This window comes from Gymnoscopelus microlampas (assembly GCF_963454915.1).
Source record: "Gymnoscopelus microlampas genome assembly, chromosome: 3".
In the NCBI taxonomy this organism is placed as follows: Eukaryota; Metazoa; Chordata; class Actinopteri; order Myctophiformes; family Myctophidae; genus Gymnoscopelus; species Gymnoscopelus microlampas.
Window position 1 is genome coordinate 2,704,760 of NC_139940.1, and position 12,604 is coordinate 2,717,363.

The 12,604-nt window shown below is 40.3% G+C and overlaps 1 protein-coding gene across 1 annotated transcript in view; it reads left to right on the top strand.

Annotated features, from left to right (window-relative positions):
• Nucleotides 1-5,412, top strand: part of LOC311041589 (uncharacterized protein) — a 61,653-nt gene extending 56,241 nt beyond the window's left edge. The window contains exon 35 of the mRNA XM_084052033.1: nt 231-5,412. Within this exon, the coding sequence (XP_083908159.1) occupies nt 231-254 (24 nt within the window). The 3' untranslated portion in view covers nt 255-5,412. The remainder of the gene's footprint in view (nt 1-230) is intronic.
• The last annotated feature ends 7,192 nt before the right edge of the window (nt 5,413-12,604 follow it).

Below are 12,604 nucleotides of genomic sequence, written 5' to 3' on the forward strand. Positions count from 1 at the left end.
AATCACTGAGGGTTATACTGTGTGGTTTCATAAATGTCAACGAGGTCATCGCGACCTTGTTGACATTAATTGTCTGCCTTTGAAAAAAAGAAAGTGAATGGAGAAGCAAATCTTCGGATCACGATATCTTGGGTTCTGAACGTTTTTAAAAAATAAAAAAAAAATCCGAGTTTAAATAAAGGTTATGATGATGAAGATGAATAATAATATTAATGTTTTTTTGTTTACAGGGAACTGACGGGGCGTCGGCCTAACTGAACCTTCATCATCATCATCATCGGCGTCCACTCTCTTCCTGCTCTCTAGCGCCCCCACCAGGCAGCTGGCCCACACGTGTCGCACCGCTGACCGCTAACCCAAGCGTCACAGTGATGACATCATCACCACCCTGGATGTTTCATAGTATTTATTATAAATGAGCCACTTAGAGCCTGTAAAACCTCACTCCTGCCCCCTAGTGGCTGGATGACTGATTGAATGAATCCATTCAGATGATAATAATAAGAGGATTAATCAGATCAAAGATCACACGATAAGCTTAGATTAAACTCTGCGGTACGACGGTGTCGCTCGCCAAAATAATAAATAACCGATCTACACGTTTGTAGAAGTTCTTCCAGGAAGTGAAGCCGTTCATGTTTTATTTTACTGATCAATCAATGGATGGTGTTCCGGCTTCCATCAATGGAACTAACGAAGAATAACTTTAAGTTCCTCTTTATGCAACAATGTTCACAAAGTCTGTGAACTTCAACCAGAAGACACAGAACTCGGCCTGCAAGGCTGTGTCAAGTTATTTACATCAAGTTGTTTATCTTTCAAAGCACCTGATTTGTAGATCCGTTTTTGCATTTTTTTATTTTTTTTTTGACGAGCGACACCCGCCTGCCACGTAATATAAATTAAGCTTAAAAAGATCCCTGGCTAATGAGCCTTATATGCCTTAATACATTATAGATCACCGAAGTCTGACGTAATTTACGCATCCTTTGTTTGTCTACCTGGTTCGCAGTTTTCCACCCCCGTTCTGAATCCCATAGACGTATTTAATATCGCGTCAAATAAGAACTGTGTTCCAGAAATAAACAAATGATCCCGGCGGTTTGACTCTTATGGATATGAAGCATCAACTGACGGTGAGAAAACCATAATGTTACTTCTGCCGAATTAGTTACATTTTCGCCAGTAACAGACTGTTTCAAATATGAGTGACTGACTATCATAAACGATACAGAACCTCCTCCCTGACAATGGCGCCGAGATAGTTTGTTTATTTTTGGACCACAATTCTTATATGAGACGATTCTAAGATGACCCAATGTTATTCTCCATAGAGACATGACTTTACGAACCTGGGGATGAACGAGTGACGTCAGGACTTCGGTGGTCTTAGCCCTCTAGAACTAAAATTGCTTCCTTATAAAAACATTGTTGCTGTCCGGCAGGAACCAGCTAACTCCATTTTGACGCTTTTGCATTTTTTTTTCCATAAATCAGGGCCATTGAACACCCTTTACGTCTGTGTGTTGGTAAAAAAAAGAAAATTTAACCAATGAAAGGTATTAAAACGCACTTCTGACAAAACCAGCTAACTCCATTGGATCCTCAAATGTTCTGCTAAACCAGCTAACTCCACCGGAGTTAGCTGGTTTAGCAGACTCCAGGCTCCACCCCCTTTTGACCTCCAACCTCATTGTGAGCCTGGAGTTCCATTCAGCTGTTCTTATCGATGATGAACAAAACCTCCTAACTCCTGAAAAATGAGCATTTTGGAGTTAGCTGGTTCCTGCCGGACTGCAGAGATATACCTGTGATGCTCAGATGAACCTTAGGAAGTATTAAGTCGTTTTTTTTTAGTTAGCACATGCATTCCATAGGGCTGGACCACACATGGTCACACAATGACATCATCAACTTGTGACGGCCAGTGTCCCCCTTGAGTAAAAGATGAACTGTTTCTAAAATAAATGAAACATTTAAGCTGTTTTTGTATTTTTAAGTTTAGTTACAGAGGGCGATTGTAACGTATTAAGGCATGTAATATAAGGCTTTTTGGATCACAGAAAAGTGATGTCTCACCCCGATGTTTAGAAAAGTGTTTACAACGACACTGGGGGAGAAAAACAAACGCATTCCTAGTTTTCAGTTTAGATAATTTAATTGTATTTTAAATGCTTAAAAAAACACATTTTCCTTCTTTGGCAGTTTAATATAATAGATTTGTTTTTGCATTCTGCTAATCTTATATAATTATGTAAATGCACTCTTCTTTCATAGACATAGGCATTTTCAGCGTTCATCTCCTTGGTTGCTATGGGAACATCTACTTATCGTTTGTTTACGTGTGTTATCGTTGTTTTTGTTTGTTGTTGTCGTTTCTTTTTTTAACGAGGAGCAGTTGTAACTGACATACCTCACATGAACATATCCACGCTCAGGTAAAAAGACAAAAAAACAACAAACGATAAGGTTCTTCCCCCCCCCCCCCTCTTCCTCAACTTAGCCAAGTAAAGAAGGAGCAGCCTATTATACCGCTTGTTGTAAAGTTTGGAATTGAAGAAATCGTATCTATTTTGAGATGTTTTCTCTGTTTTATAGAAAGTGATACTTTTTTATAGTAGTTTGTATCAAAGGAGGGTTTTTAAGTTATTCGTAAATAATTATCCACAGCTGGTTTTTACATACCGTTTTGTTTTTCCTTTTACACCGAAGCTTTGATTTGTTTCATACTTTATTGTACGACTGTGTCTCTCTCGCCAAAGATATCCGATCTATAAGCTCGCATCGCATGGCGATGCGAGCTTATAGATCAGATTTCTTTGGCGAGAGACACCTTGGTATGACGGAGTACACGTTAAACACACATTGGGAGGCAGGGTCTAAATGTTAAACACGCATTGGCAGGGTCTAAACAAACGACCTTGTTTACTTAAATTACCTAAACTCGCTATATCACAGGTTGAGAACCGCTGTCCTAAACGAGATGCCGTCCCCTTACGTCCCCTTAACGTATCGTAAAAACTTTGATATATCAAACTCGGAAAACAAAACGGCCAATGGGGTGCTTCCCTCTGCGCTGCGTTTTAGCTTGATTTGCATGTTTTTCGTTTTGTTGTTACGAAGGTTTTGTTTTATATCCGTGTACCTCAGGGTTGCGATGTTCGTCGTTACGACCACAGACCTCTGTACGATTTGTATGAAGAATGTTCACGTGTCTATTGTTATCCGTCCATCACTGAGTTTGTTTGAATTGTACGTTTTTGTCTGGGTGTTACGAGGTCACGATTAAACCACGCGTTGAAAAAAAAGATCCTGATTTCTATTTGGTCTCACGGAGATAGTCGCAGATCTGTCGGCTGTGTCCGTCGCACGAGGTCTTGTAAAGGAAACAAAAGAGTTGAAGGCAGCTTTTCTTTGTCTTTGTTTCTCGTAGGCGCACGTTTCTTTAGCATTTATTTAAAGGCAGACTATGTAATTTTGCCCTGTGTTTACATAACATTTTACCCCCCTCCCCTCTCTCTCTCTCCCCCTCAGAGAGAGAGCGAGGGAGAGGGAGGGGCGAGGCCAAGTTTGAATCTCGTTTACAAACAAAGATAGAAAAGTTACATAGTACACCTTTAAAATGTCTATAACATTTCTGTCTTTTATACAAGTTCTACTATACAGTAACTGATTTGTAAAGTATAGGAACTGATGATGTGATTGGCTGTGCTGCGGCCTGTTTGTTCAGGCTCCTCCTACCAGACATGTAAACATCGTTAAAGGTGCAATCCGCTCAGTTTCAGTTTCTCGTCCCGCCACTGGGACTCGAACCTTTACATTTCTACCGCTCCCCTTCCATGACGGAATCCCCGCTTTGCTCACGGGGGAAACATTTGGGCTCATGAGCTTCGGGCACTATTAATCAACCCAGTAGGAGTTACAGGTCTTTAACTCTGAGAGTGTACAAATGGAACCAAATGGACTTTTGTTTCCATTTGTACACTCTCAGAGTTAACACAGAGTGTGGATTGACGTCCCAGAGATAAAAAATAAAATAAAACACAAAATGCAAAATGAATCATTCCCAGACCCTTGAAAATTGGGGGATCTTGACAATGTAAAAGTTTTGAGAATCACTGCCCTACCACTCACCACCAGTAGGGGTCCTCCCAGACACCAGGATCTTAAACGTCTCCATGGAAGAGCTGGGGGACCACCTTATATTACATTAACATACAGATTGGTAAGTCACTCCAAAAAATTACTTATTTTCTATCTATCACACACTCCATGAAGCCTTGAATTCATGTCACATTCCTGAGACAATAATGTGATGACGGGGTGGCTGGTCAGTAGGTCAGTAGGTCAGTAGGAGACTCAATTGAGTCCACCAGTTATCAAATGATTGGCTCAAGAATGTTGACATAATCTCCATGAATTCCAGGCTTCATGGCGGGTGTAAGTGATAGAAAATAAGTCACTTTTGGGGTGAACTACTCCTTTAAAATAGAGTTTTATTCATCACAATAAGTTCAGGATTGCAGCTTTAAATGTCACATTGATTAATCCTTCTGTCCAGCTGTTGTAGAAAGTAGAACAAAAGTCACTTGTTGTGTGTTTAGATCCAACATGAAACACTTCACCCAGTGTGGACTTCAGACTCCAGTCACGTATGTGTTGACTTTTAGACTTACTTGATCAAATAAAATAAAATAAAAAGACTTGGACTTCAACGGCAATTATTTGTGACTTTGACTTAACTTGAGCCCTCTTAACTTGAGTCTTTTAGGTTAGGACTTGACTTACTGGTGACTATGTCCCACCTCTGCTTCACATGTATGAGAACCAGGGATGCACCCATTCTGGGCCAACACCCCCCTTTAAAATAACAATATAGTCCACACCCTATACCGATATTCCTTTAATTAGTTTTTGCTCTTATTATTTCCCCCTTTAGTGCCCGGGGGAGACACAATAAATCTTCATCATAAAAAATGACTGGATAGTTTTCAGCTTGGTAGTTTGCGAGATGCACCAACATTTAGCCGGTGGAGAATTGATGCGTCACGACAACAGATAAAAATCGGCTCCATCTGTGAATGTCAAACTTATTTACCGATAACGATATATACCGATACCGCCGGATATTGTCCGATGTCGATATGTGGCCGATATATCGGTGCGTCCCTCATGAGAAGCATTTTAGACGGCATGTTTCATGTTTGCTAGACGTCTTTTTTTTTTCTTTAGTTTTTGATCCTACGTGAAGCTTTTGCTACGGTAGCCCACAGGGACGAGCCCCCACTTTTAACAACAAAGTAGACTTTTACACAAAGAAAGAAACTCTAGTTTTTAGAACTTTGGGAAATATTGTTGGCTTTGTGTCTGATCCCTGTCTTTTTATGAAAAATAAAACATTGGAGGAAAAAAAAGCACAATCTTGACTACTGCGGAGTGTGTGTGTGTGTGTGTGTGTGTGTGTGTGTGTGTGTGTGTGTGTGTGTGTGTGTGTGTGTGTGTGTGTGTGTGTGTGTGTGTGTGTGTGTGTGTGTGTGTGTGTGTGTGTGTGTGTGAATCCCATTTCAGTCAATAAAATAAATGAAATGAATATGTAATGCAAATTAAATGTTTCATGGGGGGGGTATGGGGCTTGGGCTTCAAATCAACCGGGTCCGTTTGGGTTAGATTGTAATGTCAGGCCCGTTGAAAACTCTAAAGCAAACATTTTCATGTCAAGGACCCCCAAATTTACATGCATTTCGCTGCAGACCCCCATCTATTTTCTGCCAGGGAAATGTTTTCAAGATTTTTTTTCCGAAAAATAGTCGATCTACAAGCTCAAAATGGCCAGTAATGGGACGTGTTGTGAGCTTGTAGATCGGCTATTTTCAAACAAAGTATAAAATAGGGTTAAAGTGGTTAAACCCCCTGGAACTCCCTCAATGACCCCTGGGGGTCCCCAGACCACACTTTGAGAACCACTGCTCTAAAGATACGATACAAATATTATTGTAATTTAAATCCTATATTATAAAACTGTAGAATTGAAGAAACTTTGTGAATAAATATTTCACAACAAACATGTCACACTTAAGAACTCAAAGGCCAGCCTAAGAGTGCTCTTCAGTGTGTGTGTAGATTCTGTTCTTACCTAAGAACAGATCACAGCTAAGAAAACATTGGAGTGTACCAAAATCTTCTTAAAAACATCTTAAGTGGGTTTAAGAAGACATTTCCTCTTAAGAACCGTTGCTGCATGAGGCCCAATATGTGTAAACCACAAACAGACGTAAAGGGTGTTCAATACCACTGATTTATAAAATAAATACAAAAATAGAACATTTTAGATAGCTGGTTTGATTATGAATTATGAATGCAGTGCCTGCTTGCCTTGAAAGGCCTTAGAATAAATGGCACCCTTTTCACATTGGCCTATTATAGCGCCACCAGGAGGCCACAATAACCTACCTGACCTGGCGGAGACCTGTGCTCCGAGGTGTCAAATTAGCTTACCATTACCAATAGTCAATATAATATGACTATAAATATATATACACATACATATACAGCAGTATGTCAAAAGCAACTTTTAACTTGTGTGATGTTATTTCAGTAGGCTAACATTAAACGTTGACAAAGTCAACTCACTCAACTATAAGAGACTAGTAGGTTTTATGTTTGTGATGAGATACATAATACCACAATAAACCACATCTACAAGCACTAAATGGAACAAAGCTTTGACAGTAACAATAACGCCAAGGTTATTGTTTACAGCTAAACATTCGGCCATATAGAACAGTGGTTCTCAACCTTTTCAGGTAGTGACCCCCCAAAATAATCTTATTTGAACTGGGGACCCACACACCCTGACAAGCATTTGGAATCGTAGGAGTTGAGGCATTACATTTAGTTTGACTCGATCGGTTCCACAGATAAATATTGTGAACATAGCACATCTACAAGCTCACAATGCCTCGCAATGGGGGTGCTCCTTCCATTCCGACATCTCGCCACTCCGACTAGTGGCTTCCGCGTGCGGTTAGGGTTAGGGTTAGGTATAGGGTTCGTTAACGTCGGAAAGGCGAAATGCACCCCTCGCAATGGGAGGCATTGTGAGCTTGTAGATTGGCTATTTTCAAAATGTTTGCCTCTTCTTATATTATTTGACAAATTGGCCAATATTTGACCAGTAATTAGTTTGTTGATTACTTTTGATGCAGTAATGGTCTTTTTTAAAAAGGTCTTAAAAGTCCTTCATTTTACTGTCATCTGGAGACCCCCCAAAAAAATCATGTGGGGACCCCCCTGGGGTCAAGACCCACAGGTTGAGAACCACTGATATAGAATAGCCTACCAACTTGTGTCATGTTATGAGCTAAATTTTTACACTACGACTTGTTACAGGCTGGTGAGAATACAATGCTTAGTAACATAATAATCCCTCGGAATATACAAATACTGCTATAATACTCCAGTTATGTCCAACTGACATGACAGTGTGTTGTGTTATCTAGGTCTCTGATTCTTAACTTTAACTTTAAGGACACACAGCTGCAGTGCATAATGTATTGATTAGACCATGGACCTGCAGAGCTGATAAATGATTCTCATTTTGAAACAGCCTCCACCAACGGTTCTGACCCAATTGCCGCCCCAGGCAAGATGTATATATTTTTTGCCTCCATAAAATATCAACAGCTACATATAGCAAAAGATACCACGCATTGTTCACCTTCTTTCCTCTAAACTGCAGCACTGATGATGGTTATTTGGTAGCATTTTGTAGTGTGTGACTGACTTGCATTAACTTAACTGTTCAACAAGGGGAGAGCGGAGGTGAGCTGTGAGTGTCGTCACATTAACAGCCACCCCTCCCCCTCCCCCCTCTGCAGCTCTATCAGTTCCAAGCAGCTCTTTTTCCATTTATTTTTTTATAATTTATATGGAAAATGGAAAAAATATAAAAAATATAATTGGCCAAATTGTCAAATAATATAAGACATTGTGAGCTTGTAGATCTGCTATTTTTTTAACTTTATTTGCCATTTTTTACTAGTTTGAAAAACATTTTATAATAGTCCAAATAACCGATCTACAAGTTCACAACGTGTCGATGTAGATCGGCCAGTTGAACTATTTTTAAATGTTTTTCAAAATAATAAAATATGGCTGATAAGTTGAGGCATGAGGGGGAAGATATAGGGGCCTATATGTACAAAGGAGAACAAGGAGAAACGGTGGCAGTGAATGTCACCTCCTTTCTATGGAAGTTACATAATAATTCATGTATAATTCTTGTTTTTATTTTATCCTCCATTATGCTGCGTTCTTCTGATCAAAGTCAACCATTATTGATCTGTTGTTGGGTAACTCTGTGTGTGTGTGTGTGTGTGTGTGTGTGTGTGTGTGTGTGTGTGTGTGTGTGTGTGTGTGTGTGTGTGTGTGTGTGTGTGTGTGTGTGTGTGTGTGTGTGTGTGTGTGTGTGTGTGTGTGTGTGTGTGTGTGTTTAGGCAGGCTATGAAGGGGGCATATCAGGACACAGTGTCAGAGCAGACAGTGGCTGAAGGTATCGGCAGAGCTTCAGATACAGAGCGAGTGAAGGTAACTTCGGTGAAGGTATCTTTAGAGTTTCAGACACAGAGCAGACAGTGAGTGAAGGTATCTTCAGTGAAGGTATCTTCAGGGAGCAGACAGTGAGTGAAGGTATCTTCAGTGAAGGTATCTTCAGTGAAGGTATCTTCAGGGAGCAGACAGTGAGTGAAGGTATCTTCAGTGAAGGTATCTTCAGTGAAGGTATCTTCAGTGAAGGTATCTTCAGTGAAGGTATCTTCAGTGAAGGTATCTTCAGGGAGCAGACAGTGAGTGAAGGTATCTTCAGTGAAGGTATCTTCAGTGAAGGTATCTTCAGGGAGCAGACAGTGAGTGAAGGTATCTTCAGTGAAGGTATCTTCAGGGAGCAGACAGTGAGTGAAGGTATCTTCAGTGAAGGTATCTTCAGTGAAGGTATCTTCAGGGAGCAGACAGTGAGTGAAGGTATCTTCAGTGAAGGTATCTTCAGGGAGCAGACAGCAGGATGAAGACGGTTCTGTGGCTGATTGTGACCTCTCTGCTCCTTCATGGTGAGTACATCTAATCCTCCTCCTGATACCATGTGACACTGGATGATGTCACCATGATGATGTAATCACTAGAGATGCACGATATTGTCATTTTGGCCGATATCCGATAATAGATAAGATTTCATTATCAAATGAATGGGAAAAAACAGGAAACTTCCCCAGTTGATTACTTGAAAACAATGATTTATCGTATTACAAGTTTTCTGAAATTGTATATTTAAATATGCAAATGTGGCATTATATTTGCATATTTGCATACATTTCCTGAATGAACATTGGATAAAGTCAGAGTCAACATTCTTATTTCATTGTGTTTACATGTTAGAGTCAAAGGTTTTTAACGAGGGAATATTCAACATCTATATGTATCACTCCATAAATACGAAAATACTGTGAGCAGGCATGAAAAAAGTTGTTTAAGCTTTGTTGTTTTGGTGGCCAAATGCTTTTTTTTATTTCTTTTTTTTTAAACCTTTTTATACACCTCAAGCACTGGCGCCTGCTAGTGGTTGCACAAGGGAGCCACGGCACCCCCACACGGGGAGCCTGGGGTGCCAGGCCCCCCCACCCCTTGTCACTGTCTTATGAGTTTGCATTATTGTTAAGTTTGCCTGGTTGCTTGTTTCACTCGCACAAACGCAAATTACCTGGCAACGCTGGTTGCCAGGCTTTTGCTTAACAAGGCAAGTCTGCTTGTTAAGCGATGCATTTGTGCATACAATATTCATAGACCTGTTTGCTTATTGCTCTCTCACATAACTGGCAACACTAGTTTCACCTCACTGGGGCTGAGAAACGTGTGGCTGTATGAGCACCTGATTCGGATGCTATCAATGCATTGAATGGGAGATTATCACGTTTTATCAGACCATTGAATGGGCAAAGTAGGCGACCTACTTACCTACCGCGATTTATCAGACCATTCATTGGGTGTTATCAAGACATACTGACCTACCAACGGAGATGACTTAAATAGTTCAGTTTCGGTTTTGGTTTTGGTTGTTTTGGTTTCGGACCATGACGGAGGCGTGCAGTCTCAGGCGAGCTGGAGCCCTGCGACGGACCACCAAGGGAGCTAAAGCGACCGAGTTGCCGTCCGGAGCGGTGCGACGCTCGCCTGAGCCTACTCAGCGCCGTTGGAGTTATGTACCGATAGGCACAGAATCGTAAATATTGTTGTGGGGACTGCTCCGCCTCCAAAGTAGGTCAGTAGCTCCTGATTACGCCCAATGAATGGTCTGACAAATCGCGGTAGGTCCGTGTATCGCCTACTCCTCACCTACTCGCCCCATTCAATGGTCTGATAAAACGTGATAATATCCCATTCAATGCATTGATAGCATTCGAAGCCGGTGGTATGAGACGGTCAAATGTAATTCAGATAGCATGTTATCAACTGGAAATGATGAATTTTGGAGATGTTTGGACGTTGGTGGGACATCTATGGTGAGTACAGAATGTATCAATGTGCAGAATTGGCCGCCGTGCCGTATGTACTTGAGTAAAAGTACAAAAGTATAAAATGTACTCAAAGTATCAAAAGCAAAAGCATTCATTATGCAGAATGTCCCATTTCAAGTTTTCAAATGTATACAAATCTCTTGAAAATAGCAGATCTACAAGCTCTGTGCGCTTGTAGATCTTCAGCCCTATAAACATTTCGGCCATTTGAAAATAGCCGATCTACAATGCATCGCGATGTAAATTGCGAGTAAAAGTACTCACAAGGAGTACTTTTACTTTTGGTACTGTAAGTACATTTTTATACCATATATACTTTTTTAGCTTTACTCAAATACGTTTTGAATTCCGGACTTTGTAAGGGAGTATTTCTACATTGCTGTATTGATACTTTTACTTAAAGACGGGGTGCAATGATTTTCAGTGATTTTTCCCCCCCTAAAACATAATCATCAGGTATTATGGTTATGGTTATTTTTTTTCAAAAAAGTGTACAGAAAGTGTTAAAATTATGTTTTTATGTGGACACGCCTCCAGTTCATTAAGTATACCTGGTTCCTTAGCACCTCCTCCACCACCTTAGCACCACCCACCTGTCCTAGTCCCTCCTCCTCCTCATGCCCACACCTGCTGTGTTATGATAATGAGGGGGAGGGCATGTTTTTACTATGTCACTAAAGGGCTGTTTTTCTATTGGCACGTTTGACCCTCAAGGTTTCAGCCTCCAGGTAGAAACTCAAAATAGTCAGAGAAAACATAAAACACCATAAAAACTTAATAAAGTTCTATCAACCTCATAGACACACGAAAAACAGAAAAAGTGCAAAACCATGGCACCACCTCTTTAAGTAAAACATGTGAGTACTTTTTCCACCACTGGTTATGAACAGAACTGAATATATTGGCTTGATGTGGGTAACGTAAAATCGCGATAATCAGGTCCTCTTTTTTTCTATAGACATTATGAACATGTTGGTTCTCAGCATATACTTTCAAATTGGGGATATTTACAAGACTTATTTTAACATTATTCAATTTGTGTGTAAAATATTGCATGAAAAAGCCATTTAAACATATATGGAAGTATTGAATAAGTAAAATCAATCCAACCAATTTCCCATGCTTGAATTGTGCAGAAAAGTGTGCTCATAGGTCTCTACACAATAATAAAGTGTGATCATATATTTGTTGTAACAATGTGCGTGTGATAATATAGGGGTCCACATATGCAACGCATGATAACTACCACTAAGCTACTAGTCTGCAATGGTTATCATGCCAAACTGTGGAGTAGAGATGTACAGCAAGTTAAATAAGAATCACACTTGAATTCATGGATATTGTTTTGTTTTAGTCTCATTCCTAAGCCCATAATTTGATGACCGGCAGCGGTTCCGGTAGGAGACACTCTCCTTTGCATGTCCTACCGGAACCGCTGCCTACCGGTCCGCTGGTCATCAAATTATTGGCTTAGGAATGAGACAAAAACAAAACAATATCCATGAATTGAAGCCTCCATAGGGTGACTAATCCATAGATGTGGGTGAACTATCCCTTTAAAGACAGAGACATTACCAGTAGAGTTAATGTGTGCTCATTCTCTGTGGTTAAATACACAGGCTTGTTTGTTCAAAGCGGTCGTTGAACACGAACGCTCTGATGTCAGTGTGGGAACCCATTGGCAAAAGCTCTGAATCAGTTTTGAGAGATTATAAACACTTTCATGTTGAAAATACTATATCCACCACACTATCACTACTCTAATCTGATTTAAATATGTACGAGACACCCTGGCCTCTCTGACTGTTAAGGCAGCTAGAATTTTAACCAACACTAGAAGAAGAGATCACATTAGTCTTATCAACACTACACTGGCTACCTGTATCTTCTAGAATTGATTTTAAACTTTTATTTGTTTACAAAGCACAAAATAACTCAGCACCTTTATACATCAAGGAGTCTATAAAATGTTATGTTCCAACCAGAACACTCAGGTCCTCCTCCGCTCTCCTACTAGAGGTTCCCGATGCTTCTCATAA